Source organism: Castanea sativa, chromosome 8, assembly GCF_040712315.1.
Source record: "Castanea sativa cultivar Marrone di Chiusa Pesio chromosome 8, ASM4071231v1".
Taxonomy (NCBI): domain Eukaryota; kingdom Viridiplantae; phylum Streptophyta; class Magnoliopsida; order Fagales; family Fagaceae; genus Castanea; species Castanea sativa.
Genome location: NC_134020.1, coordinates 48,166,749 through 48,193,286, shown reverse-complemented (window position 1 = coordinate 48,193,286; position 26,538 = coordinate 48,166,749). Strand labels below are relative to the sequence as shown.

At 36.0% G+C, this 26,538-nt stretch overlaps 1 protein-coding gene across 3 annotated transcripts; it reads left to right on the top strand.

The window, feature by feature from the left end:
• The first annotated feature begins 1,105 nt into the window (after positions 1–1,105).
• On the top strand, positions 1,106–25,626 carry LOC142607233 (mediator of RNA polymerase II transcription subunit 13). Of its 3 annotated transcripts, none has more exons than XM_075778656.1 (23): positions 1,106–1,434; positions 1,559–1,680; positions 3,684–3,757; positions 3,903–4,042; positions 4,162–4,248; positions 5,013–5,100; positions 5,185–5,265; positions 7,060–7,137; positions 7,261–7,340; positions 8,814–8,892; positions 8,990–9,319; positions 9,700–9,759; positions 10,931–11,177; positions 13,837–14,085; positions 15,738–17,087; positions 18,015–18,156; positions 18,356–18,503; positions 19,416–19,503; positions 19,623–19,701; positions 20,454–20,749; positions 21,738–22,845; positions 23,353–23,724; positions 24,673–25,626. In XM_075778656.1, exons 2-23 carry the CDS (start codon positions 1,657–1,659, stop codon positions 25,275–25,277), a joined length of 5,805 nt encoding a protein of 1,934 aa, XP_075634771.1. In that variant the 5' UTR covers positions 1,106–1,434; positions 1,559–1,656; the 3' UTR covers positions 25,278–25,626. The 3 variants fall into 3 exon arrangements, with proteins under 3 accessions (XP_075634771.1, XP_075634770.1, XP_075634769.1); XM_075778655.1 differs by having other exon boundaries at positions 18,015–18,186; XM_075778654.1 differs by having other exon boundaries at positions 18,015–18,282.
• The last annotated feature ends 912 nt before the right edge of the window (positions 25,627–26,538 follow it).

Genomic DNA, 26,538 nt, shown 5'->3' with positions numbered 1-26,538 from the left:
GGTCTAATTCATCTAAAATGTTGATGTTTCAATTGTTCACAATAAACATGTCAAGCTTCTCTTCTTGCTTTGTATGTGTATATTAAAAATACTTAATATTCTAAAAAATATATATATATCAAGCTTAGATTATTATATTAACATGAAATTGATTGGAAGCAAACATATTTAGATAAATGAGACTAACAACTAAGTATTTAAATCAAACTTAAGTATAAGTAATTTTAGTGGATCCCTAATTTTTAAGGAAGCATTTACAAGTATAAAATCTTCACTAAGTCCTATGAACTACAAGAAGATATCATAGAAACTAAATTACAATGATCTCAATAAGTTATTTGAATTGTATGTGGTGTCTTTCTCTTAGAATCGAGCCTTTTTTTTTTTAATTCTCAAGGCTTCAGCGATTATTGTTAGTTTCTTCTTCTACATGTTTCTTTTTTGCAATGCTTAAAGGACATTTGTTGAATACTTGTTGTATGCATTCCCATTATGGGCTTCACTTACTAAGTATGACTCTTCCTAATTAGGTTACCTTTCACCTAAATAAAGATCTTTAGTACCATGTAGAATGATCACTTTAGTCTTTACTCAATAAGTCTCTAACTACAAACGACTTAGGTTTATTTTTCTTAAATAATAGTAGTCTCATTACACGTACTATATACATGCTCACAAACCTTTCTATTTTTCTTTTACTAAGATGCCAAAACTTTCCATTAATACAAAATGGTTTGTTTTAAATTTTAAAAAACGGTTGTTAGTTAGGCAAAAGGGTAAGTTTGATATACATGCGAACGAACGAGACGAAGTCAATTGGGCAAAGGGGTAAGTTTGATATCCACGTGGCAGAACGGGAGTTTGATATAGTATAGTATATGATATGATATATAATTCGGGATTTTGTCATTTTTCGCTTTTATATTATATATTTTATCCATATCAAATTTAATAGCTTAATAAATTTAAGTAAATATTTGGGTGGAAAAATTAAGATCGGATCCGGGTAAATTGGAATGAATGTGAAACGGACTCAAGTGGTCCATGTGTCGGATCGGGACGAGATCCGTTGACACGAACAAGCAGAGGCTCCCCCGATATTTCTGGGAAATGGGAAATGAGATAAAAAGGAATCAAATCTATGAACCCGACCTCTTTCATTCTTTGATTACTACTTTACTATTTATTGATTCTTTCAATCTCGACCCTTGGATTCAATAAAAACTGTTCAACTGTTTTTACTCTCTCCAACTACACTCAAAACCAATTCTACTTTCTCTACCCAATCTCTCTCTCTCTCTCTCTCTCTACCTGTTTGTTTCCCGAGAAAAAAAGAATAAAAACCTTCGGAAACGACTGACAAGGAGAGCGAATTCTCGAACTCGTTTCCGAAGTCTTCGATTTTGTCCGTACAACTGCTCCGCGGGACAAACGGTTAGTTTTAGGGTTTCAACTTTCAAATTCAGAATTAGCTTCTATTTTCTTTTTTTGAATTTTTGTTTACTGAAAGAGAAACAACTGAGAATCTTCGTGGTTTGTATGAGTGTTGTGTTTGCAGGCTGGGGAAAAAAAATGCCATGCGTGCCCTAGCGTAGGTGTTGCAGTGCTGAGAAGCTTTTTTGTTTCAGTGAGGGAGCTTCAGTGTAAATTGAAGTCATGTGGACCAATGTTTTCAAAATTGTATGTGTTTTTGAATTTGAAATTGGATTATAACATATTTACTATATTTTTTTTCTTAAATATTTGCTCTGCATGCTTTATTTTGGTTCATGAATTGGACTTAGTTACCACACACACGTATTGGTGCCTCATATTAGGTTATGTTAGTGGCATGGTTGTTTTTCTGCAATATTTGCATATTGAAATACTTTAAAGCTTTGGTTGGTGCAATGAAATTGTGAGTGTGGTTGGGTTGGGTTTTTGATTGTGAAATTCTCACTTTTTGTTTTTCTTGGTAATTTCACACGCGTTGAGTGGGTCTGGTGGTGCCATTTGAGCTAGAGAGCTCATTGGCAATGGGGTTACCCTGAAGTCTCAACCCCGCGATTGCACCCTCCACCTGGTTGTGCCATTTGAGCTAAAGAGCTCACTGGCGATTGGGATAGTTTTAACCCCACGATCTCACCCTCCACTTGTTGGTGCCATATGAGAGAGCTCATTGGCAATGGGGATACTCTGAAGTCTGAACCCCACGATTGCACCCTCCACCTGGTTTTGCCATTTGAGCTAAAGAGCTCACTGGCGATTGGGATAGTTTGAACCCCACAATCTCACCCTCCACCTGGTGGTGCCATATGAGAGAGCTCATTGGCAATGGGGATACTCTGAACCCCCCACGATCACACCCTCCACCTGGTTGTGCCATTTGAGCTAGAGAGGTCACTGGCGATTGGGATAGTTTGAACCCCACGATTCTTACCCTCTACCTGGTGGTGCCATTTGAGCTGGAGAGCTCATTGGCAATTGGGATATTCTGAACCCCATGATCTCACCCTCCAACTGGAGGTGTCATTTGGGCTAGAGAGTGCATTGGCAATTAAGATATATTCTGAATCATAATAAAATTCAATTCATGCTTAATCTGAATAATCTATAAGTGATTCTCTTGTAATTTTATTCATACTTCCGTACTATATGGGTTGTGCTCTCTTTGGTGCTTAATATATTCGTTACTTGTCCAAAAAGGAGAAAAAGTTAGAAATTATAGGGTATTCTGAAAATAGGAGGATAAACAATGGAGATGCATACTGGACTGTACACCTAAACCATTTTGTTGAAACCCAACGCAGTCACTAGAATTTTTGGTATGCATTTTCAGTTCTTGCCACATTGCATCTATGATGCCTTCCCTGCAACAATAACAAGCCACACGTTGCTGCTGCCACTGGCAAGGGAAGTCGCCGGGTATTTACCTCTCCCTTGCTCTGCCTTCAACTCCTGCTGGTATTTCCTGTACTCAGCTGTTATGGCAGAACTATTGTTGCCAACTTGCCATGGCCATCATTTCACCTGTGGGACCTCCAACAACGCAGTCAATTTCAAATCCACCACCTACTACTATGCCTTTACTATACATCACATACTGTCTGACATAACCACCAAACTGCCATCACGAAAGATGTAAATTGTAAAGTGGAAGTGGACTCGTGTTCTTTTTTGTACTTGTGATTATTTCATCAATTCGATGACTAGTTGTGAGGAATCTATTGTCAAAGCACCACATGAATCGCTAAAGCTAAAAGACAGTATGAAAGCTAAAAGACAGTATGAAATTATATAGATAATGTGAGTTAAAAAAAAGAAGAAGAAGAAGCTTTTTTGGACTGGATTTAAAAGATCGCTTAGATCAAATCATTTTGTTTTATCAGATTTCTGTTATGTTTGATTACACAAATCTGATAATATAATTGTTTAAAGTTAAAGTCCTGTTTAAGATTGGTGCTGAGTTTGTAATTCGGCTCTCTTAAGTCTTATCAATGAGTTTTTTGTGTTAATAAAAAATTTGGTAACTTAAAATTTTTGTTATGGCTTGGTTCTCACTGTCCATCTGGCCTTTGTATATCCTATACGTGTTGTCTTCTTCCATATTGATTATTGTTACTTCTTCTGAACTAGCTATTCCTCATCATTTATAAGAGATATATATGGTTTAATCATTTTCACTTTATTGACCATATCTGTAGGGAAATCTTAATCAAATATCATGGTTCCAGTTTCTTCCTCATGAAGCAGATTTGAACCCTCTACCTGAGAAAGGGTTGGGAATTATTGGTTTTTTTTTTTTTTAAAGTTTTATTTTACTCCAAGTTGATCTAGACAATCAGAAAGTTATTTATGTATTATAAGCAGTGTGATATCAAGATTATTATTATTATTATTATTATTATTTTGAAATTGAACAGTGTGAAAGTAGAGCAAAAAGATACTGCTACATTGTTGGTGCTTTCATCGCATCTACAGTTACAAAAGGAAGGATTTCTCAGCACCTGGACCAATTCCTTTGTGGGGCCCTGGGATCCATCTCAGGGTTTGCACAATCCTGGTAGGATATGCCACAATAGTTATTTTTCACTATCCTGTTATCATGTAGTATGTATACTGTAGCTGACCAACTTTGGTCATCTAACCACTGCATACTTATACACGATACAACATGCACAGATGAGAAAATCAAGCTATGGCTTTTTCTTCCTGGGCATCATTCATCTGTTGTTGAAAACGCTCAAAGTGCAGTCTCCAGATTAAGAGGTATCATGTGATCTTGAGTTTTTCCTTTTGCTTTACTCTTTTTAAAAACATTTTTATTTCAATTAATATTATTTGTTGTTAATTTTTTATTACAAGACTTGCTATGCTCCATAGTACTAAATTTTGGGTTGTTAGGAAGCAACATATGCATGAAATTAAGTGTAGCTGAAATGAGAATGTTTTGAATGATAAGTAGAAATACAATGAAAGATGGAATTCGAATTAAGGAAATTCATTTAAAGATAGGGGTGGCCCTATTAATGAAAAGTTAAGGGAGAGTCTTTTGAGATGGTTTGATAATGTTTAGATGAGAGCGATGAATGCATTGCTGAGAAATAATAAGTTGATTTAAGTAGAGAGAATGGAATGAGGTAGAGGAAGAGCAATCATAATATTTGTTTTTTGATTAGTAAGTTACGGATGCACCCAATGGGTAATGAGCCCATGACCTCACCCTCCACCTAGCACTTATAAGGAGAGGAAGATGAAAAATTCAATTAAGGAAGTAATAGAGAGTATGAATTCAAATACAATAGAATGATAGAAAAAAATACATGTCTGGCCCTAATTAGTTTGTTGAGGATCCCTAACTGACCACAAAATTTGGGATAAAGGCTTGGTGTCTGTGTGTTTTAAAGTCTAAATTATGAATGTTTATTTTGGTTTTGTTATATTGTTATTTATATTTCTAACTTTCTTTGCACTTTTCATATAGCATTACCGTTTTGTGCCACATGATTATACTAATAATATTTTATTTGAAGTTGTTGCATCTGGAATTTGGTTGGCTCCTGGGGATTCCGAAGAGGTTGCTGCTGCCCTTTCACAGGCTTTAAGGAATCGTATAGAAAGGTCACTAATCATCCATTTTCCAAACTTCAGACAATGAAGCTTGTCATGTTCATAACTTGACATTTATCTTACTGGAATTGGCAGATCACTGATTGGACTTTCCTACATGAGATTTGGAGATGTATTTTCAAAGTATTGTCCATCTCAAAGCGAGGAAATTTTGAGGTATGTTACAATCATAAGTCAATTACTAGTGGTAGTGGCAGTGCTAGTAATAGTAGTAGAGAGGATTTAGTTATTAAAAAAAAGGAGAAATAATACTAGTTGTAATATTGCTGGCGATGATGTTGATCGCTATAAAGTATATAATAGAAACGATATCACTATTTTATATGATTTTTAGTGTTGATGTTGCTACCCAAATGAACTCATTCCAACTACTTTCGGTCTGCTACATGAATTGGTTTCTCCCTATATTTGCTACAATGTAGTTGGTGTTATTTTTTTTTTTTGGTTTCAATTTTCAAATATGGTGATAATATATTCCTTGGACTTTGCTTTGAGAAATAACAAAATTTGTCACATTCTTTCAATAGCTTATATTAGTCTTACTTTAATGAATAAGGGCAAAAGCCTGGTTATTCAGTGACATCTTGGAGATTTACTAATTTCCATGATTCTATCTAGATGCAACTGTAACCCCAGTAAGTAATGGTGATGAGTGCAAGGAGATTGTGAACCCACCTAGTGATTTATGAATGTAGCTAATCATGCCAACATCTACAACTTTTTTGTGTCTTTTTCAGATAAAATTATCAAATGGGTATCCTCAAAGCCCCATTTTCAGAAGTGAGTAAAAAAAAAATTAATACAAATGTATTAGTATAGTCTCAAATAGACTGATGACCTGTAATTCTTTTTTCTTTTTTTTTTTAAATTTCTTTTCTTTTAGAAAAAAAAAAAATGCCATATGGTGCTTTAGACCTCTTAATACTTTAAGCTTTTAATCACAAGACAAATAGGGGTTATCCTTGGAAGCTGGCCATAGCTAATTCTGCTTGAAAATGTTTAAATATTAAAATTTTGTTGTCTTGAAATCCGGAAATTTCATAGTATTCATCTTAGGGTCCGTTTGAATGTAGCTGAAAACTGAAAACTGAAACTGAAAAATACTGTAGCAACATAATTTTTTAATGTGTGAATAGTACTGCGGGATCTATTTTTAATAAAAAAAAATTGCTAAAAAAGTACGTGAACAGTGCATGTACAGTGTGTGCACAGTACTGCACAGTGCCTGTCCCCTGCAGCAGAAACGATAAAAAAAGCGCTGGAAACGCTGAACGCTAAACGCGTTCAGCTGGATCCAAACGCCCTCTTAATCTATTTAAAATGCATTTTTTGGTCTGATTTGTTTTTCATTTGTTGCTGGTAGCATTCCTTCTCACATTGGAGCATTAATTTGGCTAAGCTATATGAGTTGGTTTTATTCATGCAAAATATTAAATCATAGTATCTGTGGTTTTTGTATCTATGAAAATTTATTTGGTTACTTTGAGCACTGATGAGGCATTGAACTTGCTAGCCTGGTTTTAGGAGGAAATTGCACAAGCACGACCAGTTTGTGCAAGGGATCTTAAAGTGTTAAAAACCATTGATTGCCTGAGTTGCTGTTCAATTGAGCTTTCCCTCGAATCTAGATGCATGCGTACACACGTACACAAATGTTTTTATATGCTACTTTTTGTTTATGAAAATAATACCTAAGCAGAACTGAATTGTAGTGTCGGAAATTCATTCTTTCTTTCTTTTTCCTTCTTGTGTTCACGTGCATGTGTGAGGATTAGCTTTGCTTGTGCTCTGTATTTGTTTCTGTATTATGTCATTTTGGTCGTATCAGGTTGGACTTCTTTTTTTTGGCTGATGTGTGATTAGTCTGTCGAGGATCCTTAGCCAACCCCAAAATTTTAGGATTAAGGCTTGGTTGTTGTTGTTGTTGATATGTGATTAGTGTATCTGCAGGAAAGGGCAACCTACGGTTGAGTTCATATTTGCTGCCACAGAAGAGGCAGTCTTTGTACATGTTCTAGTATCAGCAAAGTATGTTTAGTTCACACCTCATTTTGTTTATTGCTTCTAGTATTGTAGTGCTTCTTCTGTTGGGCTGACAGTTTTTATTTCCATTCATGTTGAATTGGTATTCTTTTTCCTATCTGTTTCTAGGCATATCAGGGCACTGTCAAGTGGTGAAGTCGAAAGAGTATTAAACCGTTCGTCCAATAATTCCGGTTACAGACTTCCAGGTTGATGTAATTTCTATGCTGGGCCTATGTTTACTTATTTGAATTTAGAGGCAGTGTCTGCTAGAAATTATTCTTGGCCACCTGTTGGTCTACTTATCATGTCTTTTCTGGATGGCCGGACAAACATGCATGCTTGTGTTTTAACTTTTAATGTCATCATAGTGAATGATGCTTGCTGCTCACCAAACAATATAATGATACTAAAGTAGCAGGAACTTTCCATTTTCTAGCCTTCTAGGGTTGTGCCGCTTTCTTCCACCTTTTGGTAGATTTTACATAGTATAAAAGAAAAAAGATACTAAAGTGGCAAGATGTTTAAATAAAATTATGGTCAACGGATATCTGAAAGTGTTCATCTTTGTTTGATAATCCATTTTGAGACATTGTTCGTAGAAGTTTTTTCATCTTTGATGGATCATCAACATATCAGTGAAAACTCTTCTCCGTTGAATTAGGGTGTACAAAGGAAGTTGAGAAGTGCTTTGATGATATTGCTTGATTGCTTTATGTTAATTATTTGAAGGAAGTTTATGATATAGCAAGTGCCTTCCACAAAAAGCATAAGGTTGCGGGTTCAAGTCTGGTAATTAGCCTCTCCAAACCAAAGTGGGGGTGAGGCTGTCTAACATGACCTCTCCTAGGTCCCGCAAAAGTGGGAGCTTTGTGCATTGGGTGTGACCTTTTTTTATGAGACATATCATGAGTTGTGGTAGAGTATGTCGATATTCATGGAATGTTAACAATAAAGGATAGAATCAGAAATTATTTGTAACTGTTTTAAGTATCACCAATTGAGGATGAGAACATTTCGAGCAGAATTTTGTTGGGGACACTTGGCCACATGCTCATGCTTGCTGGTAATGAGCAATATGGCATGGGCTGAAGTTGCTATATGGGCAAGGGGAAAGCAAAAGATAAAATGTTGGTTCCTGATTTAAATCAGCAAGTGATGATTTGTTATTTTCTAGTAGGTATGGCTGTAAGGATGGTGAAGAGGAATTTTGTAGTCAACCCAAGTAGTTGGGATCATGATGTTACTGATATCATTTGAAGTTCAGTGTTGGACTTGCACAAATTAAGCTGTGCTTTAGCAGGTCATTCTGATTTTGATATCTTGTCATTACTGACTTGTGTGGTTATTTTATCCAAAAAATACATCATCTGGGAAAGAAGAAATTAGTGTTGGGGGTTTTGATATCTCTGTGTCCCTTCTATACAAATTCTTCATCTGGTGTGATTCAATCATTCAAATGCATTTGTAGGAGGAATTTTTACCATAGCATCCCATTACTACTGGAGATAATGAAGTTGACTTCTGACCTCCCTCCCCCTTTTTTCTCTCTATTTTTTTCCCAATTTTCTTTGTAAGTACTGGCTGTACACATTGTGTTGCCTTGATTTTAAACTGTTGTTATGTTATCTTTGCTTCCTTGCCATCTCGACTGATTTCGTATTATATTTATGATATGGCAGTGATTGTTTCTCCTCATGGAATTCGTGGTAGGCTTACTGGATGTTGTCCAAGTGATCTTGTCAAACAAGTGTTTTTCAGGTTTTTTAAAATTTATTTATTCATTTTTATAAACATAATGTGCCTTCTGATGTTAAATAAATTTCTCTTGATTGATATTTTCTTCTTTTCAAAACAGTTCTGGCAGGTTTAAGACTTCAAATGGATTTATAGGTCTACCACATCATGTTTCTCAAGGTTCTGGTTGCCAGATGAGGGGCCAAAATTGTTATGTTGAAGTTACTCTTGGCTGCCCTAGATCTGGAAGTGACAATGCGTTGCAATCAAACACTGTTTCCATGAGAAATTTGCCCAAGAATCATGTTGCTGAATCTCCTGCTGTTGGAAGAGGTGATCAGAAGGGATCACCGGATCAAATACCAGTATATGAGAAGACATTCATATATCCAGCTGAGGCAGTGCTTGTCCCAGTCTTGCATACATCATTTGCCCGATCTTCTCTGAAAAGGTTCTTTAAATGTTCTTCAGATTTTGTTTATGTTTCAACATTTTTTTTTTGTTGGGGGGGGGGGGGAGGGGAAGGGAAGAGCAGAGGGGGCGTGGGGATGAATGAATCTGGCCAGTAAGGTGGTTCCACTTTGTCTAGTTTTGTGATGGAGCCACACATATTTGTTGGGAATTCTGTCTTCTTAAGATAAAACACTGACATTGTTTCTGCTATCTACTTAAGTGATACCCTCAATGGAAAATTCCCTTCCTTTCTTTCCACATTTGTTTTTCTTTGGGGTGTGTGTGCACACGTGCGTACACAGGTTTAATTTGCCTCTATGTGTTTAGGTCCTTAAATGTTGTTATATGTTACTTAAAACTGATTGTGTTTATTTGCAGATTTTGGCTACAAAATTGGATAGGACCTTCATTACCTGGATCGTCTTTCTTTATGCACTGGTTAGTACTGTTTTTATGAGTTGTTTATGTTCTAATAATGAAACGTTATACTCCTGACCAAGTTTTTTTTCAGCTACTTTTAGTCCTAAAAAAGATAGACACATAATTTCATGATACTCTGTATCTCAAATAAGCATATGAACTTGTGCCCTAGATCTAATTAATGTTTGCACGTACTAGTTCTATTTTTTTTGGGGTAAGTAATGCACCCAGTGGATCCCATGACCTTACACCCATCCTTTTCTTTTGCATAATTCATTTGTTACAACAAGTGGGGGAAGAGGATTTGAACCTTGGTTCTCCTCATAAAGAAGACCAAGCAATGCCACTGAGCTACAAGGCTCTTGGCTACCCTCCACCCATTCTTATAGAAGGAGGAAGTGCCATTTGAGCTAGAGCTCATTGGCTTTTACTAATTCCTATACTTATTAATTAGTTTTCTCTTATATGTTGAATCTGTTTTTCATTGTAATCTTGTTTAATGCATGTGCAATTTGATGCTTAAATTTTTAATCCTTCATGTTTTTTAATTTTGGTTACAAACTTAATTTTGCTTTTATTTTGGCTTTTATATAATGATATTTTGATTATATTTAATAAACAGTAATTTTATTGAAAAATAGGAGAAATTTTGTACACATGGAGCATACACAAAAACCTCCTAAAGAATAAAGAATCACAATCTAAATGAAAGAGACTTTAAAGTCTACAAATGACTGTGTGTCACTACCTCCCATGATACGAGACCGCTCAAACAAAGTTCTCATGAATGAAGTTCAATAATTAATGCCTCCACCTCTTTAAAAGTATGATTATTCCTGTCTCTCCAAATTATCCACATTAGACATAAGGGAACCACATTGAATAATCCAAACCAATCCTCCATCCAAAAGGCAACTCCAAAATGGTCTTTGGCATCTCTCAATGATCTGAACATTGGAAAACAAGGGACCATTCCTTAGCAACATCGCAATGCACAAACAAGTGTTAACCCTTTTACCACTACTTCTATGCATGTCACACCAATCCACCAAAAAGATACCTCTTCTAATAAGATTCACATAACTCTTTCCCCCATGCAGCTGTCCTCACAAAGTGTCCATCCCAATACTGTAAATTGGTACCTGAATTTGCACTCTTTTTTCTCTGAATATTGTTCTGGTTTTTGCAGTGCTAGCAATATGGACTTCATGGAAGGATCAACGGCTGAAATCAATGGAATACACACCAAGCATGGTTATAATAGTAGTAGCAATAGTAACACCAGCAGTATTGGCAGCATCAGCAGCAGCTCCAGTGATAGTGATCACAAGATGACCGCTGGAGCCAGAGAACTTGAGGCAGATGCTGATTCTTTAACATGTAGACAGTCTGGTTTATCTTCTAATGATCAGTCAGAGAATGATTGCACAAAAATGGTACTTCATTACCTAAAAATAAATAGTTTTTAATATCCTTGAATTCACCAATGTTCCATGGACATGGACTTGTGCGTCAAAAAAAAAAAAAAAATCGCAGATGGACATAAGTTCTCAGACATGGCAATTTCTCAGTCTATAGAATAAGGGCATGGCTACGTGTATGCATGTTTGTGAATACATTTTGTGGTCCTTATGGTTAGATGTATATGAGATTTATTGAATGTGTATATAAAAGCAATATATAGTAGAATGAAGAAGTGTATAGTTGTTATAATCTCTCTTGCGGAAAGGTGCAATGTAGTTCTTTACATTGTTGAAGTAAAGGTTTAGGTCTTCTGTAATTACCCATACTAGTGTTAATTGGTGTCTGACAAGCCAATTTTCTACATATCATAGGTACATTCATATCTAGTTAGTGATGGTGGATGTATTGTCTATCATATTATTTTTCACAGCTTTTTTATAATTATTTAGTTCCATTTAAGAACAAAATTTGATCCTTGACCATTAAGCTCTTGCTCAAATAGCACCTTTTACCTGTAGCAGAACAGGATATGGACAATTGAGCCATGGTTTCAAGACTCAGCTGCTGTGCCCAACTTACAATGATTAAATGATCCTTGAGTGTTGGAACCTGTAATAACAATATTTCTCTTTTAGAGTTTTATTAATTCGGAGGGGTGGTCATCCTGCTGTAGTTGGGTGTTGGGACAAAACTCAATTTTCGTTAAGTTAAGATCTATTCGAATGATTAGGAATGGTGGTTAAAAATGCCTCCTATCTAGGTTAGTTTTAGAATTGATGGATGGCTGGTAGTGGCAGATGCAATTTAAAAAAGCAGTTTTCTTTGTCATACTTGATGCAGTTAAACTCTTCTTCCTTAAGACTCTTTTGGATTGGGTTATAGTGTTAGGCTTTCGTTCTTTTTCTTCAGTCCATGGTTTCATGGACTTTTTTTTTTGATAAGTAAGATGTTTATTGATATAAAAAATGAAACACCCTAGTACACAGGGAGTGTACAAGGGTTAAACAGTCAAGAGCACAAATTACAAGAATCTAAAAAATCAAGAAAAGATAAAGATGATTGGTTCTGCAGAGCAGTCAACCAATCTCTAAGGGTTCTAAAGAAAAATAGCTTCAAGTCTGAAATAGATCTCTCCTTATCTTCAAAGCACCTGCTATTTCTCTCTCTCCAAAGACACCACAATAAGCAATGTGGAACAGTCATCCATATATGCCCATTTCGATGACAACCAAATTTGCCTTGCCAACATGCTAATAGCCCCACTACAGATTGCGGCATCACCCAGCTAACTCCAAACAATCCAAACACCATTGCCCACATATCCATTGCAACCGGACAATGGAGAAAAAGATGATCAACCGATTCACCATTGCACTTGCACATGTAACACCAATCCAATATCCAAATTGATTGGTTTCATGGACTTTTGTACTTTATGCACTTGATTTGTTTTTGTCCTTAATGTATATTTCTTGTATACTCTGGGGACACCCCTCTTCTTTTTAGTATATTTTTATTACTTATCAACAACAAAAAGTTAATGTTTAGGTTATATCCTCAGTTTTAGAATAAGTTTTGTCTCCATGTCTTTGTCTCCTTGTAGCTAGTACTTGGCTTTCTTCTAGAAGGCGCAACGTTAAAACTTCCATGCTGTAAATAAGGGAAGGGTGGAATTTTAAATTAATTGGTGACGTTAGTGACTTTGGTTAGGAATGCTCAGACCTTGAAAGGGAATGAGAGATTGCATAAGGAATTGAAGGTTTCTCTCCTCCAGATTTTGTTTGAGTGGACAACTGCTTTGGAAGTTTTTACTTTTACTTTGTCTGATTTATTTGATGGTTTTACTTTCTATGCATCATAGTTTTTATCTTTTTGATGGGTCCTTAGCACACTGCCTGTGTGCACTGCTTTTTTTGTATTCCTTAATATTTTTTTGAATAGCGCATTATTACTTATTAAAAAAATGTAGGGGGGTTTCTTTTAAGACAATATTAGAGTGTAACATTTGATTGAAATTATAGTATTATTTATGATGAATCATGTCTTTTTCAAATTGGCCCTCTTCCCCCTAGTGGGTTAGGAATGTCTTCAAAGGACTAAGGTGTGGAACTTCTTGTGGATGCTCAGTTTTGTTATTTACTCAAATTGTGAGCTCCTAATGCATAATTGGCTTTTGTGTGTTGTTTAACTGAAATTAAGCAATTCTATGTTTGTTCATCTATTTAGTACTTTGTTCTTATTGTTTGTGGCACTTGCCCTTAATGTTCTGAAGTCCATTTAAAATATAATATAGTTTTGGGGGGAGTGTTGAAATTTCTTTCTAAGTTGGACATATGTGGTATGGATGTACCCTTGAGTATAAATGACTCTGTTTATTCATCCGTCTGCATTCCTGTTTAAATAGAAAGTCAATTAATCTTTCTCAATATTCATGATTATAGTACATAGTTGGGGGGGTGATCAAGTGCTAGTTAAGTGAGGATATATCAGGAATTCTTTCGGTGGATGTTGAATGTGATTTCACTTGATATCTTCATGCTACAATTAAGTAATGGGTTCCTAATTTCATTCTTGTTCTCTGAATTGAATTTGTGATCTCCATGAACCAAGTGAACTTTAATGTCAATGCAGGGTTCGAAGCGTCCTCGAACTGGGATGGGTGCAGCTACAAATGCTCTTGTGCAAGATGCAAGCAAGTCTGATTTTAGTTCCATGGACGTCAACAATTCTGCCATAACAGGAGTTGCAAATGAGCAGATTGGATCTCAATGGGATTGGGATGATGATGACAGGGGTATGCCCATGGATATCCAAGCTCTTCTCTCTGAGTTTGGAGATTTTGGCGACTTCTTCGAAAATGACACTTTGCCTTTCGGGGAGGTATTTTCTTGTACTTTACAAGAATTGCAGTTTTTGTTGCATAACTTCTTTGATCTATGTTGATAAGACTACTGTTACAAGAATAGTGGAGCACCTGATCTGATATATTTTCTTTTGAAAAAACATTTTTGTGTGTTGAACTTTGAGATAAAAAATTTGTCTATCAATTCAATAGAACAGTGGTTTTATTTGCATAAAGTTTTGTGATAATTGTCCTTAGGTATTCTCTTTCTTAAGTGTTCATGATAGAACAGTAGGGAAAAAAATTGAATCAGATTTTGGCATGACGGTGTGGTGATCACGCACTGAAAGAGCTGTATCTAGATTTGTACTCAATTGCAGTTGGCGAAGATGCAACAGTATTTTCTTAATTGGAACAATTGGTAGGAGGTGCTTCATTATAGAATAGCAGATCTGTCCATGTTTTAAATGATTGAGCATCAAAGTTAGTAAAATCTTTCTTTGGCATCCTTTATTTGAATTTTCCGCATGGAGCCATACCCAAGATTGATTGAGATGGAGACCGAAAGTTGAGGGTAAGTTTGATGTGAAGTCCTGCTAAGAAGTTCTTCATGGTTCTAAAGGCGCAAGATTTTGTGGAAGGGTGTATGTTGCACTAATGGACCATTTGCTACTTCATTTCAAAGTTGCTACTGATTGTTGAATTTCATGTTTGCTATGTTCGTAATGCAGTGGTAATGCCTAAAAGAGGGATAGATGTTTTATTTAATTAGTGCAGTGGGTTTATTAAACTTAAGCTGTTTTGAGTGGAATGCAGCTTTCTTTGTTTAATGTGGATTTTATGGAGGGAGAGGAACAATTGCACTATCAATGAAAAAAGAACTATTATAGAGCTGAAATCTGGTTTCTTAAGAGCATTAATTAAGTGGCCCCAAGTCATAGGCACAAATGATTTGAATTCTCTTTTATATTTTTATTGATACACTCTCTTTTATGTAATGATTGATGATTGTTTTTTTTTTGGAGCATTTTGTGTACATAACATATGTGCATAAAGTATTTCCTATTCCTCAATAAAATCTTTTTACTTATCAAAAAAAGAAAACAGAAAAGGTTCAAGGACATGAACCTTTCTGAAAAGAGATTTTTTTTTACCCAATATTAGTCACCTCAAAAAGCTTCAAAATTTTCCTTTTTGGTATAATGTATCATTCATTTATTTGAATTATTTAATATTTTTCTCTCTTTCTCTCTCTATTAATTTTAAGGAATTGGAAAAAAAAAAAATATATATATATATATATATATATATATATATATATATGTTGTTTAAACTTTTTTCCCTCAGGCTACTAGTCTGGTTTCTCAAAAATAAAAAATAAAAACTTTTTTTCCCTCAAGAAGCCAGTGGCTGCATGGTAGAGGCATGCCTTTTACTTTTGGTAGTAAAATTTTTTGGTTATTACTTTTTCTAAGTATATATTATTAGTTAAGTTGAACGATGAGTTGTTTGTGTATATATCAGTAATGCTAAATGATGTTAAACTATCTGTTGAAATAGTTTTGCCCCCTCAAGTGAAATTTTGATTGCAACCTGCTCACCCAGATTCCCCCCTCCCCCCACTAAAATGTTTTCTGGTAACATGATTAACCTTCCATTGAATCTCATGATGATCCTTTGTTTTGCGAAGCCCCCAGGAACTGCAGAATCACAGGCGCTTATCTTTTCTGCACCAGATTGCGGAGATGTAGGTAGTAGTCCAGTTGGGATGATGGATGTTTCTGATCAGGTGCTATTGCCTGGGAATTTTCAATCCTTTGAGAATTTTGATCCACCTCCTCCAGTAGCCCAAGAGGAGAGTCTCAGTAAAAATCATGAAGTTGCAAATAACAGTCTGTCGTCAGGTCTGGTGAACCACACTGCAGCATCTTCTACAGGTGAGTTTGATCATATAATAAAAGCTGAAGCACTGTTGACATTTGCTTCTGAATATGGAGCTGTGGAGACCCCAACAAGTGAGTTGTCATCATCGATTTTCAGAAGTCCATATTTTCCAAAATCTCGAAAAGTTGAGAGTTCAAATTCAAGTCCAAACAATTACATATATGGTGCAACACCACCCTCTTCTCCTTGCTATGATGGATCTGACGAGAAGACTAGCATGGCCATGAACTCAAAAACATGTCCTAGCGACTCAAAAAAGTATTACACTCATGTTGATGCAGGGAAAGAGCAACATGATAAAAGATCATTTTCAGGTAATAATAGCATTCTTACGTCTGAGGGGGCGGCACCTTCTACATTTTCTAATCTCAATTCTACAAATGCTGTTAAATCTTCCCTGAGGAAAGTGACTGAAGGCAACCTTGAAGTGGCGCAATTCCTTTTGTCTATGAAGACAGTGCTTGCGACAGAAGTTGAATGCATTATGTTCCAGGCCTCCATGTGCAGGATTAGGCACACACTATTAGCTTCCAGTAGCCTTACACCTATTGGTTTTAGTAGATTAACTGGAAGTACTGTTTTGAATCACCTGCCTGGTGACCAGAGTACCATGACGGATGATATATCTGGCAAATATGAGGTGAAAAAGAAAGAATCTATACCAGTTAGAATAGCTGGTGATTTTGATGGGGGAGTGCTGGATGGGCACCTTAATGCACCTGTTGGTGTCTGGCGCTCTGTTGGAGTTCCCAAAGTTTCAAAGCCCTCAAATTCTCCAAGTATGGAAGTTAGCGCTTCCTTGCCTCATAATTCATTCCATGAGGAAGGCATCCTTTCTTTTGGGAAAAGGCAACCGCTTCTGGAGCTTCTTGATGGAATGGCATTACTTGTCCAACAAGCTACTTCCTCTGTTGATCTGGCCCTAGATGGAGACTGTGGTGATGGTCCTTATGGTTGGCTTGCATTACAGGAGCAGTGGAGGCGGGGATTTTCTTGTGGGCCTTTTATGGTTCATGCAGGTTGTGGGGGGACACTGGCTTCATGTCATTCCCTAGACATTGCTGGTGTGGAGTTAGTGGATCCACTTTCTGCTAATGTAAGCCTTCATTTTGTATGTCCACTGAAATGCTTTTTACATTACTTGATATGCCTTGTGTTTTTCTAGGAGTTGGTTTTTACTATAATATTTATTGCTTTTGCTGAGATAATGTTGCTGTTGATCTCAGCCAATGAGCTCTAGCTCAAATGGCACCTCCATCCCCTGTAAGAGCAAGGTGGAGGGTGAGATCTTGGGTTCAAGAATCAATACCCACCAAGTGCTTATGTAAGTTTCCAATAAAGAAAAAAGTTGCTGCTGATCTTAGATATATGTCACTGTCAGCCCGCATGTTCTAGCTTTTAATGGAAAATGGTTTTATTTTTTATTTTTATTTTTTTATGTGAGAATAAATTGGTTGGAGCTGATCTTGATTATATTTTGATGTCATGCTACATAATTTGTTGCTTACAATGCAGCTAGAAAATGGATTACTATACCCTATATCATTTAAGATTTTTGATTACTAGTTTGGGACTTAACCATCTGATCTGTTATTTGCTGTTAAAATATTTGCACTAATTCCATGCTTATGTCCCTAAATCAATATACATGGTACTTGGCTGTGCTGTGTTAGAATTTATTTTTGTGTGATGAATACTTATACATTGAATGGCACAGGGTCAAAATATTCACAGCAGGATACTTTTCTGATATTTTAGGTATATAATATATATTGTTTCCTTGCTTATAATTTTTCCTCTAGAAAGCAACCTTCTGCTTGGACTTTGGGAACTTACTGAGATTATGATGCTATTGCTGTTTGCACAATTTTATGGTTTTCTTTTGATCTGTCGAAATGAATTATATATTAGTAGTTTTCTTTGTGGTTGTGGACAAAAAAAAAAAGAACTTAATTAGATGTTTCAGTGTGATACATGTGAAAGTTGGTCAAGTAATGATCCATCCGATATTTTTTTTTTCCAGGTTCATGCTTCGTCTGCGATTAGTTTGTTGCAGTCTGACATAAAGACTGCCTTAAAATCCGCCTTTAACACTTTGGATGGGCCATTATCTGTCACTGATTGGTGCAAAGGCCGCAATCAATCAGGTGATGCTGGAAGTGCAGGTGATGGATTTTCTGCTGATTCTTCTATGAGTGAGTGTAGAGATTCTTTGAGTACTGTAACACACTCTGTTGGAGAACCAATAAGTCCATCCCAGTCTTCTGCTGGTGGATTATCTGGCCTCAAAGGTATAATTATGCTTGTATAGAAATGATGAGATTAATGACTTTTTAGTAACAAACAGTTGGACCATTGACGCAGTGTCTAGTGCCATGGATGGAGCTAAGGTGGATGAGACATCCCAAAGGAGATCTAACCAAGAAATCTGTAATTCAGATTCAGAGCTGCAACTATGCACCCGGCTAAGACCAACACTTTTCGTGCTTCCTTTGCCTGCTATACTTGTTGGGTATGGTACCTATTTAAATAAATTTTACATATGTGATGGATCAAATTACTTGTCAATAACAGTTTGTTTAAATGGGAAAGCTTATTTCCATTGAGCTTGCATAATACATCTATTCCCAAGTTAATATTAATGTCTGAAGATGTGTGATCAGGACTCATTCATAACAAATTAGAGGCTTATTACATCTTTTTTTCTTAGAATAATGCACTGACTGCTTTTCCGTATTAGAACTGTCCTTCATAAAATGTTTTTAGCTTATTATTTTTTAGTATGAATATATTTAATTTTCAAGAAAAAAATTCTGAGGTGGGGCATCCATCTTGTCCTAATGCTTTTTGATATTCATACTTGAAACTATGAATTCAGGACATCTTGTTTTAGACATGATTGCCTTATTTCATAGGAAATATTACATATTTTATGAGTTTGTTCTTTACAGCAACTGCAAGATTGTGCAATGAAGCAATTTTGAATGTTTTTAGTGATCCATAAAATCCATTTCATCCTTGAAATTTTCCCTTAAATTCCTATATAGTTAGTAGAAATCAAATGGTTAGAAAACTATATTACTCGATGGCTGTAGTCATCTTTTTGCTTTATATATATATATATATGTGTGTGTGTGTGTGTGCTGAGCTTTTTGTAGTTGTTTCATGTTCAAAGTGTTCATCGTGAACATGATGTTCATTTCATTCAATAAAAGTTTTATTACCTAAAAAATATATATATATTTATTTTTGCTGAAGATATTAGTGGGGGTTTTGGGTTTCTTGGAATGCTTCAAATAATGACCTTTTTCTTTGTGCATTATGTGTTTTATGGTGATGGTAGACTATCATAGGCTGCTTCTCACAGTGTAAATTTGACTGTTATCATATAAGGAGATGGTGCAAATCATGATTTTTGTTATAGGTACCAGGATGATTGGCTCAAGACATCTGCAAGCTCCCTACAAGTGTGGGAGAAGGCTCCTCTTGAACCATATGCTTCGCAGAAACCTGTAAGCTAAAAATCAAATCTATTTACATACTGTACATTTCTGCTATATTCCTTTTGCTTTGAGAAATTGCTTTCCATTTTCACTAATTCTGCAACTTTGATGTTCATTAATTGTTGCAGATTACTTACAGTGTTATATGTCCTGACATTGATCCACTTACTACTGCTGCTGCTGATTTTTTCCAACAACTAGGAACTGGTGAGTGTGTGGTATTTTATGCTTTAAATCTGAATGAATTGGCTTTTGTTTAGCTTGTTTATGCGTATGCATTGAGAGTTTAACCTTGCTGATTATATGATTCTATCCTTTTTTTTTTTTGGGTTTTACTGCTGAAAGAGTGTTTTGTGTTTTATCCTAGTTTTGACAAGCAAACCAGATTTGGATTATTAGTGATATCAAATATTTCTACCCACTGTTTTGAGTGCTAGGTCTATTGGAATCAAGCATTCTCCTTGATTAATTATAAAAGATATAGTGTTAGTTCCTAGACATAAGGTTCCTCTTGTATATCCGGTATACTAGGTTGTACCCCCTTTTGCACCATTTTATTGAAATTTAATATATATACGACTCCAAGACAAAAGGCCTCTGCTATCTACACTATCTAGAATCTGGGTCAATACAATGGCTAAGCATTTGTGGATTTTATTTTCCATCACATGAAATTTTACTTTTACCAAATGCCAATTTTATGCTTCAAATTTACATGTTTTCATTCAGAATACTTTTACCATTCCCTTCTTATTGATGAGATTTTAATCCTTTCTTTTTTTCTTTCTGCAAAAGAGAGGAGAATAATGAATTGTTCCTTCATTCTTACTGCGTTTATTTTTTTTTTCTCTTTTCTCTACAGTCTATGAGACATGTAAACTAGGTAGTCATTCACCCTAATGTTTGAATAATGAACTGTTCCTTCATTCTTACTTCGTTTTATTTTTTGTTCTCTACAGTCTATGAGACATGTAAACTAGGTAGTCATTCACCACAATGTTTGGGAAACCAAATGGAAATAGATTCTGGAAAAGGGTCATCTTCTGGTTTTGTTCTACTGGATTGTCCTCAATCAATGAAGATAGAAAGCAGTAATGCATCTCTTGTGGGCTCAATAAGCGATTATTTTCTTTCCCTTTCAAATGGTTGGGACTTGACGAGCTATCTCAAGTCACTTTCAAAGGTTCTAAAAGGCCTGAAACTTGGTCCATGCTTGCCCACAAATCCAAAAGAAGGAAGCAGCGGTCCTTGTATGGTAAGTGGCAAGTATTATTTGCCATCATGTTGTAGATTGAAATGTTTTTATTTTCCTTTTTCCTGATTATTGTGGATTGACATATTGATTTTGATGATGTATTATGCTAATTATTCAAACAAAACCCAATCATGGACAATGCAGATCGGATCATCAATATAAAATACAAAAAGAAACTCCAAATATTTGATATCTCTCTTTGAATGAGATCTCAATTCCAGCAATGATTTCATTAGATATCTTACTAGTAGAATCCCTCCTTTTTCTGATGCAGTTCCTCCATCACAGCAAATCCTAATTAGATTCATGCACGATACATCTTTTTAATATTGGAACTTGGATATTCTCTTAGCCTTATTTCTCAAAAATTTAGGTGGAACCTAAGAATTCATGTTCATTTTCAGTATTCTGGAGCATCTATATGTTCTTTAATATTTGTTAAGATTTTGAGTCTAGTAACTGAAGTGTTTCACTATCTGATTTAGCTAAAGTTGTTCAGTTCGTATTTTATGTTGTTGTGTTTGATCTAGATCTTGACTCAACTGTCATGACTTTTGTTTTATATATATATATATATATAAAAATTGTCATGACTTTCTGAAAGAAGCATCACCTTGTTGTCATTTTCTGTTCCCAAGAAAGGACCTTGGATGCATTTTGGGCCATTTTAACTGAGCCAACTGTATTTTTTCAATTGATAGAAACATGGAAAAGCATTTTCTTGGAATTGCTCCAGATCGATTCTGAAATTAATTGCATGCAGTGCTTCCCAGTCAATGATGAAGGGTTTTGTGATTGTTGGGGGAAGAAGGGGTGGGGGGAGTGGGAATGGTGTTTCTGACTTTAATAATTTTCAACAGGCAATAGCTCACCAGCTATATACAAGTTAAAAATTTCTTTTTGCATTGTGCTTGCTGTTGCAGTATATATATTTTGTCATGGCCAAACAGATATGAGAATACCTGATTCACTGGTGCTTTGTATCCAGGTAATATATGTGGTGTGCCCTTTCCCTGAGCCTATTGCAGTTCTACAAACTGTTATTGAATCTTCTGTTGCTGTTGGATCAGTCATTCTCCAATCGGATAGAGAGAAAAGATTGATATCGCACAGTCAGGTTGGGAAGGCTTTAAGCTGCTCAGCAGCTGTGGATGAAGCAACAATATCAAATGTTCTAGTACTTTCGGGGTTTAGTATTCCTAAAATAGTACTGCAGATTGTGACAGTTGATGCCATTTTTAGAGTTACAAGTCCATCACTTCATGAGCTTGTCATTCTTAAAGAGACAGCCTTCACTGTTTACAACAAGGCTCGTAGAATTTCTCGAGGATCCTCTAATGATATAAACCAGTCATCATCATTATCTAGTAGATCTTCCTCAGTCATGTCACAAATGTCTTCTCCTATTCCAGGGATGTGGAAGGACTGTGTAGGTCCTCGAATTACTGGGCATTCCCTTCCAAGAGAGGGTGAAATCGATGCTAGCCTTAGGGCTGGTTCTTGGGAAAATTGGCAAACAACAAGGACTGGGGGGTTAAGTTGTGAGCCAATTAGAACTGGAGATTATTCCCTGCAAGATGAAATTCGTTTCATGTTTGAACCTCTTTTTATTCTAGCTGAACCTGGTTCTGTGGAGCATGGAGTTTCACCTGCAATTTTTGGTAACATAGTATCAGAATCTTCAAAGCCATTGTCTGATGATAGTGGTGCAGGCTTTATGCAGGGTTCAAGTTCAGCAGCAAGTGCAGATGCTGGATCAAGCTCTCAACTTGATGGATCTGAACCTGATGGCTTTGGATCTAGCCATCAAAAGACTCCTCCAAGCCTGCATTGTTGTTATGGATGGACAGAGGATTGGCGTTGGCTAGTATGCATCTGGACAGACTCAAGGGGAGAATTGCTTGACAGCCATGTATTCCCCTTTGGTGGAATCAGCAGCAGGCAGGACACTAAGGGTCTGCAATGCCTTTTCATTCAAGTTCTGCAGCAAGGCTGTCAGATACTTCAGGCCTGCTCTTCTCCTGATATTGGTGTAGCCAAGCCTAGAGATTTTGTGATTGCACGCATTGGAAGTTTTTTTGAACTTGAATACCTAGGTATATGAGTTTGTTCTGTCATCTTATATTTCTAGTCCTCCACATTTTGTTTGTTTAGTGCTGGGAAAGTTACCACCAATTAATTGTTAATATGTTTTATATGCTCTGCCTTGTTGTTAAGTAGTTAGTAGTAGCTGGCTTACAGCTGTGTATTGTAGAATGAATCTACAATATCGTATTCTTCTATTTAAAATGATTAATATTTTTCCCTCAGGATTCTTCCCACCACCAGCATGTAGTCTGGTGTGGAGAAGTTTCCATATGTTGGCATATAGGAGACAATTTTGTCATGATATGAACAACTCACGTATTATTTAGCTGTTTTCTTTTGCATATACTGTTCTTTGCTATTACTGATTTTGCAGCCACTTCTTATCAAATTGATTTAGCCTATATGTTGAAAGTATTTTCAAACACGGTAGTAAATTGTAACATATCCTTTTTATCCATTTCTCATTTAGCATTGCCATTGATTTTATTTAGTTTTTTCCATTTGATTTTAAAAAGAGTGGCAGAAAGCCATTAACTCAGTTGGGGGTTCTGAGGTGAAAAAATGGCCTCTTCAACTGCGACGATCCGTGCGTGATGGAATTCTTGCAAGCAGTAATGGTGCATCCTTACAGCAACAGGAGATGAGTTTGATTCAAGAGAGAAACCTACCTTCCTCACCTAGTCCTTTGTATAGCCCTCACACCAAAGCTTCTGGATTTATAAAAGGTGGCTTAGGACAACCTGCAGCTAGAAAGCAGCTTATGGGTGGCCATACAGTGGTTGACAGCTCTAGAGGTTTGCTTCAGTGGGTGCAGAGTATCAGTTTTGTTTCACTTTCAATTGACCATTCTTTACATTTAGTTTTTCAATCAGATTCGTCATCACCTGGTAAGTGGCCGCTCTTCCTTTAGTTTTATTTGTCTTTTCCCTTGAATTTGTTCATATCACTGTAAATCAAAAGTAATATGCATCAGTCATGCAAAACATTAAAAACTTTGAACTGGGACATATGCATTACAATTTCCTCTGCTTACTGTTCTAAGAACGTTATTGGTTAATGTTGTACCTGTGATGCATACTGTTTTTGTCTATCCTGGCTGAGTATTGATGGGGCTGTAAATTCTTAAATGTAAGCTGAATCTGTATGCTTGTGCACATGATTAATGTACGGATCAGGCATTGATTGTTGGGATATATGTTTAAATTTTTCTTTTTTTTTTTAAGGTATTTTTTTTTTGTTGGGGGGGGGGGGGGGGGGGTTTTACACAACCAAATTTTCTCCTCTCAAGAAAAATAATGTCATTTTTGGGGGTTCAATCTTATGTTCGAAGACATGGATTTGGTTTGCTAACAACCTTTTTGTTATTGATGAAGAGGCTACTTTCAGAAAGTTTTGGTACAGAAAATTTAGGGATACACTGAGAAACAAATTATAGATGTTACATGGCTTTTTAGAGTTTATTTGAACATAGCAAGGTTTTATATACATACTCATGGTCTAGTCCACATGCGAAACACTGGCTTTACTTTGCTTGTGTTAAAAGCATGAATCCTTTCTGCCTCTGCTTAGAGAAAATAAATAAGAACAGAAAAGAGAAGGGGGGGGGGGGGGGGGGTGGGAAGTTGTTACACTGCGGCCATGTGGTATGAAGTTTTGAACTTTTAATCCTGTTTTCTTCTCATTCTATTTTTCTTCTTCTTTTGTAAAATTATAATAATAATAATAATTGGGAATACTGCTGTAAAGTACAATTAAAGGTAACTAACTACATGGAAACTTGGTCGGCTTTATGCTGAAGAAAATTGTGGTAATATTCATGTAGTTACATTTTGCAGGAGGTACTCAAGGTGGTAGCAGTATGGGGCCATCGGGCTATCATGAAGGGTTTTCCCCTGTAAAGTCTCTTGGTGCTACATCTGCTTCATACATTTTGATCCCATCACCCAGCATGCGCTTTCTCCCTCCATCACCTCTTCAGCTCCCAACATGCCTCACTGCTGAGTCACCTCCCCTGGCCCATCTCCTTCACAGCAAGGGCTCTGCAATTCCACTTTCCACTGGTTTTGTGGTTTCAAAAGCTGTACCTTCCATGAGGAAAGACTATAGAAGCAACTTGAAAGAAGAATGGCCTTCCGTTCTTTCTGTCAGTCTTATTGATTATTATGGAGGCACTAATATTTTGCAAGACAAAATTTTTCGAGGTGTCCACAAAGGTAGGAATTTAAGCTCAGAGGCTAAAGATTTTGAAATTGAAACCCATTTAGTTCTTGAGTCTGTTGCAGCAGAGCTTCATGCGCTATCATGGATGACTGTTAGCCCTGCATACTTAGAGCGACGAACTGCATTGCCTTTCCACTGTGACATGGTTTTAAGACTCAGAAGGCTACTTCATTTTGCTGATAAAGAGCTCTCTCGGCAGCCAGAGAAGTCACAAGTGTAGGTTACAATAGAAACTAGAAAATGACTTTGGCTGGTTTATTAGTGGAGATTCTATTGGAGGATGAATACCTGAATTAGTGTTTAGGTTACTAATAGTGGGCCTGGTGTTCTATTCCAATGTACAATATTTGTAACATGTGATCTGTATATGTAGTTTTAGTCCAATGATCCACAGTTTTGAATTCTTAGAAAGCAATTTAACAGTCTGGGTAGAAATAGTTAGGTCTTACTTACCCAAAAAAAAGATAGGTCTAACGGTTGTAGCTTTTGACTGAAGATTTTGAATGTATATGAACGTTCTAGGACAGCTGATATTTCGGCTAGTTAATGTGATTTGTACATTTCAATTAGTACTTTGTTAATTTGTGGTACTTTTTAATACCCATTCTTCTAATTCTTTATGAATGGTTTGTAAGACTAATTGCAGACTGTAATTCTTCATGATATATATATTTTTTTAAATTCTCTCTCATATTTAGTATGAGATTAAAGAGACCTATAATTGATTTTGTCTTATCTATTAATGGACGATTCATGAGTTGTCGCTGAAAAACTTAAAATTCTTTACCAAGAGCTTATCAGAAGGCAGAAAGGAATTATTTTGGCAGGGCCTACATGCTATCTATTTAGCATATCTTCGAGCAGTGGAAATGAATCAAATGACCTATATGCTTTAGTAGCAAAACATGTGCGAGTGTATGGTAGGAGTTGAATTTTTCAGCGTACTCAAAATATTTGATCATCAACCTCTTTTAAATAAAGCTTTGCATGGAAAAGTACACAATCCAAATGACTAGGTTATTTTGAAGGCGTTTCTTTAAGAGCACTAGCAATAGTGGTGCTAAATAGCTATATAGCTATTTTTAGCACTACTAAAACTCAAAATGTACCCTACAATAGTGGAGCCAAATCAATATTTTTTTGGCTCCATAGCTATTTTTGGCTGTGCACTGTAGCTGAAAGCTATATAAATATATATATATATATATATATATATATATATATATTTTACGTTCACACTACTTTTCTTATTTTTTATTCTTTCTTCGTATTTCATTTTGCGTTCACACTACTTCTCCTCTTTTCATGTTTTTATGCAGTGATTTCTATGGCTTTGATGGTGGTTGTGGTTGTGTTTTGGTGGTTGAATGCAATATTATTTTTTTGTAGTGTATATATTATTTTATTGTGTTAAAAACTAAAATAAAACTACTGTTGTTGGATGTGAAAACATAAAATAGATAAAATGACTTTTTGTGGTG